General features: G+C 37.2%; 1 protein-coding gene across 1 annotated transcript; it reads right to left on the bottom strand.

Annotated features, from left to right (window-relative positions):
• Positions 1-5,593: 5,593 nt before the first annotated feature.
• On the bottom strand, positions 5,594-7,071 carry LOC132637341 (uncharacterized). The gene is made up of 4 exons (XM_060354445.1): positions 6,981-7,071; positions 6,506-6,879; positions 6,236-6,424; positions 5,594-6,013 (listed from the first exon to the last, which is right to left on the bottom strand). The coding sequence occupies exons 1-4, from the start codon at positions 7,069-7,071 to the stop codon at positions 5,594-5,596; spliced, it is 1,074 nt and encodes a 357-aa protein (XP_060210428.1).
• Between the last annotated feature and the right edge of the window lie 2,092 nt (positions 7,072-9,163).

The following is a 9,163-nucleotide window of genomic DNA, read 5'->3' as shown; positions in this document are numbered from 1 at the left end:
CAATAGGTATTATACGCCCTGAACCCCCATCATGGCTCTAGCCCAGGCGAGGAGCTTTCGGCATTCCAAATCAAATTTGTGTATATCATATCATTTATAATCGCTAGCGGCGGCCCCAATTTCAAAATTGATGTGGCATCAGTTATCTCGCTACATTCTATTACCGGTTGACACCATTTTGGAAAACTTTGATTCCGGCTACAACTTGTTAAATTCCGTTAGGTTCTCTGTCAAATACTAACTGATTTGAATCCATATTCTTTGGGGTTTTAACTTTGGTTGTTCTTTCCATCAAGCTAAGAAAGACCCTATCAAAAACTATTATTAGTTTAGTAAAGTCAAGCTTGGCTCCCTAAAGACTAAAGAAATGGATAAAAAAAATGGGGGACTTATGCAACGGGCTATGCCACCCAAACCAACTGAGGGAAGTCGCATTCGTCCCATCGCAAGCACCTACAATGTCATGATCACATTGGTTTACCCTAGTTTCTTTGGTAGTTTAGCGTACGGTCTAAAAGTGTGGGGTTACCTTACTAAAGTTCTTTTGCCTGAACCTAAAAAGAGAAAAATAGGTTCTAAAATTGCTGACTGTATGCTTATTGGATATGCTGAATGTCACGCCCCAAAAACCACCCTAGGCGTAACAGGCATCCGATGTATGAACAACATCGGAAGCACCTTATAAAACCAATAAATGTCTAATCTCTTTCAATAATCTTTTAATAAATACGAAAACCAGTCATTAATAAATTTGATAAAAGAACGATCATACTTTGAGATAATCCAGTGGAAGTCAAATCAGAAACTTAGTAAATAAACGTGGCAAAATGCCCAACGAGTCACACACGACTCCAACTCACTACCCACGATCTGACAACTGTCTATGGAGCTTCTAAGATAATAAAGAGTGTCTAAAAACATCGGGACGCTGCCCGAAACTAAAATACGAAAAGTAAAGATAGAATGGTGCCCCTCGAACAATCGTGTGGGCACACCGAATACTCTCAAAAGCAGCAAGTTCTCTTAAGTCGTACCTGCTCCTCAATGATACCTAACATACCATCAAAAACTACAATGGTATGCCTGAGTATTGCGTACCTAGTAAATGTCTAAGGGGCCATAGTTAACAAAACAAGATATGATGAATAAAATCAATAAACTGATATCAATGAAAATAACAATTCAAACCCAGGAATAAAGTAAGTCAGCAACATTAAAGAGTCATCAGAGAATCCAACAACGAAGGACACATTAACTTAACTCCTTACCATTTACATGCCAAGTATTTCACTTATGAATTCAATATCACCACAAGCCACTCACAGGCAACAAAATATCAATCACTCAATACTCCGGCTAAGAAGACACGGAGGCTAATCATCCTCTGGACTAGCACAGCAACAGATGCACGGGGCGACATACCTCGGAGGTCAATCGTCATCTTGACTGACACAGCAATAGATCCTCCGAGATAGGAAGCAACGGAGGTCAATCGTCCTCTGGACTGACACAACAATATTGTATCGATACGTTAGGATCCATAATGGCTAATCGTCCTCTAGACTAGCACAGCTTGCCCATATAGGCCCAAACACAAATAAAATACATATCATGGCATATTAACCGAATCAGCAATCATGGCTTAGAGCCGAATTTCACTTCTTAAGTCATCATCTCAAGATAGAGGCATTTCAAGTCATAAACGATTTAAAAATCTTATTCATATTCAATTTCAAGTTCAAGAAACTCATTCAAAAACAAAACAAGTTTAAGGTCCAACCTTTAGAAAAATGAGTTCAATCATCCAACAATGAGAAAAATGAGTTTCACAAAGTAGTAAAGTTCGTATAAGGTTCGATGCCGACTTGACCCTACACACACATGACCTTGTCTAAATGAAATCATCTTTAATTCCAAAAGAACTTCCACCAAACAAGAGTTATAATAATGTTCATATTCTAGAGGAAGATTTCAAGCCACAAACAATCATCCACACATTTCAAACAAGATAACATACTTCAAAAAGAATGGTTTGAAAAGTAAACATACTTCAAGAAAGATTTTTAGAAATCTAGACATACTTCAAATTCCGCTCAAACGTATTTCCCAAGATTCAATAATCACACTACAATGGTTTTAGATGATAAAGATTAGAACTTGAATCGTTTCTTGAGGTTTTCTTGGAATTCCGAAAACTAGGGTTTTTCGTAAGCCTTAAAACTTGTTCTTGAATCTTATGAAAATCATTGGTGAATTCTAATCTATGGATTTATTCTATACTAGTTCAAACATCAATAATAATCTCATAAAAATTAGAATTCTTACCTCTTAGACGAACTCCACTCGCCCTTATCTCTTTCTTTTTGAGTTTTCAAGAATCTAGGGTTTGGAGAGACGAACTGGTGTCAAAAAGAGGTGAATTTAGTGTAGAATCGATATAGATGGAGTAGAAACTCACCTTAGAGGTTTGGGGATGCCTTAGGGTTAATTTTTCGTGATTAGAGATATTTAGGAACTAACCCCATGCTTAAATATAAGAAAGAAACGTGAAAACCCGACTTTTGACCCGAAAATCGTTGTTTCAGCGATGGGTTCGCAATGCGTGGCCATCGCCGGACCCCCTGCAGACTTGAGATTCAGAGAGTGTGTTTTTGTGTGTTTGTCCCGCGATGCGGGGCCATCGCACCTGCCCTCACGCGCGTGAAGCGTGGCCATCGCACGGCTCGTGTCAGTTTATGCGCAATGTTCAGTAAAATGAACATAACTTCTTGTACAGAGCTCCGTTCGACCTCCATAATATATCGTTGGAAAGGTATTTCAAATACTGCAACTTTCTTGTTTTGAGTTTTCCCAAATTCTCAACGCAAGTACCCTAAAACTGGCCATAAGTGTAGACTGTCTCAGATTTAGACGAATTTAGAAGCCCTTAAGAACTCCACTTTTTGGTTTGACTTCAAAACGACTGTTTATCACCCGAATTCATCCCGAATAGATTCATATGGCTAAAATATCAACTTAATACTGGTTTTTATACATTCACACTTAACTCAGGTTTACGGATGTTACACTGAACATGGTGTTGCATACAGATTTCTTGTTTTGAAACGTGATGTGCTTGATTGCAATACTATAATTAGGACAAAGAATACTGAATTTTTTGAACATATTTTTCCACTGTCTGATAAAATCTCTCTAACACCTGTTGAAAAATAATGAGAGTACCTCTAATGAGGAACTGAGAAGGAGCAAAAGGCCTTGGAAGGAATATTTTTCTTATGCAAATGATTTTCAAACTTTTCTTATCGATAATGAACCATCAAATTATTTTGAAGCTATATCTTCTTCTGATGCTAAATTTTGGAAAGAGGCAATAAAAGTTGAAATTGATTCTATCATGAAAAATAATACATGAGTTTTGACTGATTTATCTCCTGGTGAAAAACCTATTGGTTGCAAATGGATTTTCAGCCTCGGGACCAGCTAACTCCAGAGCTACAAAATCTGATTCCATAGTCGATCTAGGAATGATCGTCTGCTTGGCTGATTTCCACAATATTGCACCGCCACTAAGGGTAAACACATAGCCACTAGTGGATTTTGTCTCATCTGAATCAGAGATCCAGTTTGCATCACAATACCCTTCTAAAGTAGAAAGAAGTCCATTATACATGATACTATAATTCATGGATCCTCTTAAATATTTCATCAGTCTAATTAATGTAAACCAATGCTCTTGATTAGGATTATGAGTATATCTAGTTATCTACTCAGTCTACACACATCATAGGCTATATAAGGCTTTGTAAAATTCATTAAATGCATCAGACTCCCAATAATTTGAGCATATTTAGACTGAGCAACTGGGTCACCATTATTCTTTTTCAATTGAGAGTTAGCATCATAAGGAGTGGCCACAGGTGTCACCTCAAAACTTTCAAACTTTTTAAGAAGTCTCTCCATATAATGTTCTTGTAATAGTAATATACCACCTTCACTTTTTATAACTTTAACTCCCAATATCATATTTACTTCACCTAGATCATTCATATCAAAATTAGTAGACAAAAATAATTTGTTACTTTCTACAATATTTAATTTTGTACCAAATATGTCATCAACCTATAGTGATGAGTGATTCCCAGTTTTGAGCATCTCAGGTGAAATTTAAAAGTCTTGTCTTCCTTCAAACTATTCAGGCTTCTACTTAGATACTCCATCACTATAGCAAATAAGAAGGGCAAGAGGGGATCTCCTTGTCTAAGTCCCTTAGCTACATTAAAAGGCTCTGTGGACTCCCCATTGACAAAAATAGTGTAGTTAACTGTCTTTACACATTGCATCAACCATCCACTGAATTTGAGAGAAAACCCAAGTCCTTCTAAGACTTGTTCTAAGTACACCCATTCAACCGAGTCATAAGCTTTCTGGAGGTCAATCTTAAACATGCATCTATCATAAACATGTTTCCTATTGTATGCTTTCACCAATTCATATGCAAGTATGATGTTATTCGATATTCTCCTCCCAGGGACAAATCCTGATTGTGCTTCACATATGATGGAGGCAATAACTTTCTGTAGTCTAGCAGCTAGAACTTTGGAAATCAATGTATATAACACGGTGCAGCATGCAATTGGTCTATAGTCTTTCACTGTCACACGATTGGCCACCTTAGGTGCCAATGAAAGGGTGGTACAATTAATGGCCTTATACATCCCACTTGTACTGAAAAATTCTTTCACTGCTGCAATAACATCTTTGTGTATCACAGGCCATGCCTTCTTAAAAAAGCAAGCATTAAATTCATCAATTCCCGGGGCCTTATCATCATCAATTGCTTGTAGGCCCTCCATAATTTCTAGATCAGTTACAGTTGCACATAGAACTAGTTTCTGAGATTGTGTGAGTATTGCATAATTGTTCTATCCATAGCAGGAAGAGATGTTGCTGCACTTCCCATTAACCCCTTATAAAAGTCAATGATTTCCTTTTGTATGTCGGCTGGAGTAGTAATCTTGTGCCCATCAAGTGACATAAGCTCACATACCTGCTTCTTTTGTGTTCTTTCTTTCAAAACTGCAGAGAAATATTCTGTGTTAGAGTCTCCAATTTTAATCCATTTTGTTCTTGACTTTTGCTTCATTATACTCTCTTCCACCAGCAACCATTTTTCAAGTGTTTGGAGTAGTCGTTTTTCTGTTTCCAGCAAAGTATCACTATACTGGGTATGTAAATGTACTTGAGTAATCTTGAGTTCTGCCCTGCCCTGATCTATTTATTGCTTCACATTTTTAAACTCTCTAGTGTTTAGTGCCTTAATTATTGATTTGATTCCCTTCAATTTCAGCTAAACATTTTTCATATTCCATTGGGCCCTCTGTTGTTCCCAAGCTTCAGTGACAATTGGAATGAAATCAGCATGTTCAGCTAGCACATTAAAGAATCTGAATGGGAGTCTTGCAGGCTGAGGTGCTGCATATAATTTTAATACCATAGGAGAGTGATCAGAGATCAATGGCAAATCATACTCAATTTGCACATGACCCCAAGCCATCATCCAGTCACCATTGCCAAACGCTCTATCCAATCTACTCTATATCTTATCTTTCCCCGACTGTTTGTTAGTCCAAGTATAGAATTCCCCTTTCCAGGATAGTTCATTAAGTGATAGGTTGTGGATACAATCAGAAAAGTCCTGCATTTCATTCTGAATGACAGGATTCCCCATTAGCCTATCAATTGGAGACAGTGCAGCATTAAAATCACCCCATACTAACCAAGGCTTACTCACAGTCAGGCCAATTCTTTGCAGGCCAAGCCATAGTGCTTTCCTTTGATCTAACCCATTAAATCCATAAACAACAGTAACTACGGCTTCAAACCCATCAGTTTTCCCCTTCACCATACAATGCAGGAATTGAGCCTCCATTTCCACCAGTGTTACATCATACCATTGGGCGTCCCAGATGAACCATGCCCTACCATTTGCTGCATGCTGGTAATTATTCAAGCACTGCCAACCAGGGACTATATTATTCAAAACTCCATTATTTTTGTGAGCTTTCACTCTAGTTTCAACTAACCCTACTAATTCAAATACGATTACTACTTATGTACTGTCTCAATTCTTTCTATTTATACCTTTTATTCACTCCCCTAATGTTCCAACATAACCACTTCATATAGAGTCGATGGTGCCCCCTCCTCTGTCAGAGGGAAGTGTATGAGGATCCACATTTCCACTTGTTTGTTTCTCGGCTGCATTCTTAGTAGTAACAGGAGTCTTACCCAACACAGGAAATTTTGCAAAGTTAAGTGAATTTGAGGGTGCTGTTGTTTGTCCTCCATCTATCACTTCACCATTTGACTGTTTTTGGGCCTGCTGTTGAATTGTATAAGTAGGTTGCTGAGTAGTTGCTGGATCCTATTGACCACCTGAAGAAGTTTGTCCTATTTCCATCACTGGTGCCACTACAGGTCCTTTGTATTGCCATTCCTGAGTTACCTTTCTTGGTCCACGATTCCTTCTCACCTTCTGTAATTGCTGCACTTCAGTTCTAGGAGGAGCCATTTGAGGAGGAGATTTATGCCCAGCTACCAAGCATGCAGGGCAGAACTCAGGTTTCCAATCGTATTCAACTTCTTGGATGAGTTTTGACCCATCAGGATCCATAATACTGATCACCTCCGGCAAAGGTTTGGTCACATTAACCTCAATAAGCATTCTAGCATATGAGATCCTAGTTTTCTTCGAAGTGCATTCATCCGCAACGATTGGGGTCCCAATGTGACTAGCAATTCTACTCAACGATTCTCCATGCCAATATTGCATAGGTAATTTTGGAAACGTGACCCAAAGCGGTGTCTCCAATGGAAAATCTGCACTAAATCAAACTTTGGTGTCCATAGCTTAAGAATAATAGGCTTGTTGTTAATTGAGTAAGGCCCCGAGTAGTATACCTCTTGCAAATCAGTAATACATTGGAACTTAATCACATAATAGCCTTCATCATGGTAGAACAACTCTGGATCAGCAACCCCATTCCAATTTGCTGCTACAAAACTGCTCATCGCATTATACCCAGGGGTTTCCCCCCAAAAAATAAGCTAACAATGCACACCGCCATTTCTCAATTTCAGGCTCCACATCTTCCTTCTGTAGTTGTACAAGTGGCTCACCCTCAATGATTTTAGGAGGGATATAATCTAGGCGTAGGCCATTTGCAGCAGATCGGTTATGTTTGAACAAATTAATCCATGTAGCATAAGGTTTCTCTGGTTCCTCTCGTTGCTCCTCAATAAGGGTCTATTGTTCCTTACCGCTAGTCATCGAATCCACTCCACTTGCAGTACTATTCTCCACCTCCACTTTTCCACTACTCACTGTTTTAGGGGTTTCCACCACCGTAGTAGTTAGTTGCTGGGCCATTTGTTTTGTCACCCTAGAGCTCACCCCCGAGTCCGGAGAGGTGAGTACTAACATCTTAGCAACACAAGATGAAGATTCTGATGCAGTCAACCCTACCGCAGCAGCCTTTGTCAATGAATGATTTCTGTCCATCGGTGGTTGGAATTGAGTTCCGGTCGCACTTCCAAATGAAACAAGGATTTCTTTCCGGGGCCATCCACGCCCTCGTTTCCCTCCCTTTGCCATGACCGACGATCTGGTGCACGTTAGCTATCGTGCGCCCAGAGCATGGAGAGAGAAAAACGTTTTTCTAATGGATGTTTTTAATCACACAGCTGTTACAGCTAAGCTAGATCTCAAGAAATTTCCACAGTCTAAATCTAAACAAAATTCAATAAATAAATAATGCTAAAAAGAAGTCTAAAATAAGGACAAAAAAGTCTTTGTTCAATTTTTAAATACTTTGGGTACAATTTTAATTTTTGGAGAGCCTTTAATTTTTAGGAATTTGCAGAAAAGGTCGAACTAATCTTTCAATAACTTAATATCACACAGAGTGACAAAAAGTAATTGCAAATTTAATTTTAATATTACTAAGCCCAGACCAAATAACACTAGTAACTATATATAAGTGAAGATAGTGAGGTTTTGAAGTCCTCATATCCTCACAACTCCAACAACATGGTTTGCATGTGGCTTTTTCAATTGACTTTTCCTTTCATATCTTTATTTTTCATTTTTTGCCCTCCTTCAATTTTTTCAATACCACACCACATGAATTTTTATAATTGGTTTGTTGTACAACTTTATTAAGAATCTCTTCTTGCTACTTATTGAGTTATTCCTCCGGTCAATATTATATGGTTGTTTTAATTTTTATATTTAGTTTCATATTTTTTTTATATATAATCAAAACGTTTTTTTTTTCAAATTTATCCTTATTTAGACAAGTGAATTTTTGTATAACCTAGAAATCATGTTACGTTGATATTTCCTCCATCCATATTACCTCTAATTATTATAAAATATCTAAATAATTGAAATCAAACATACTTCGTTGTCCTCACATCCTCATAACTCTAATAAGATGCTTACACGTGGCTTCCCCAATTACCTTTTCCTTGCATATTTTCTTTTTAAATTTTTGCTCTCCTTCATTTTTTTAATACCACTCCACATGGATTTTTATAATTGGATTATTGCACAACTTTTTTAAGAATCTCTTCTTTCCACTTATTAAGATATTCCTCCGGTTCTTTTTTACAAATTTAGGTAACTTATTTAATTTCATCTAAAAAACTAAGGTTAAAGATCACATTTGACACATAAAATAATGAGTGAATAATCAATAAATATCAAAAGAAATCTATTTCTCTCTATAATAAAAACTTCATGCTCACAAATTCATAAAAATACGAAAATATTTTCTAATTTATGATCTCCCCGAGTTGTAATTATTATATTTTATCATGTTAGTTTATAGAGTATCGAATCACTTACGTCCTTTTGGTATTTGCTAAATTTCCTACCAAACTTACTTCCTCAAAAATATTTTTTAAAACAATTATTCAATTACATGGCGAATAAAATTTAATAAATATGAAAACTTATCAATAAGATATGATTACATTGAAATACAGTAAATGAATTATGTAATAATCACTAAAGGGTGTGTTGCAACGGATGGGGCTGCTCCTCCATTAACTAGAGGTCTCGGGTTCAAGGCTTGGGTATGGAAAAGTCCTTGGTAGGGAG

This window comes from Lycium barbarum, chromosome 4 (assembly GCF_019175385.1).
Source record: "Lycium barbarum isolate Lr01 chromosome 4, ASM1917538v2, whole genome shotgun sequence".
Classification (NCBI taxonomy): Eukaryota; Viridiplantae; Streptophyta; class Magnoliopsida; order Solanales; family Solanaceae; genus Lycium; species Lycium barbarum.
Note: the sequence above shows the minus strand (reverse complement) of the source record. Positions and strands in the feature narration are given on the sequence as shown.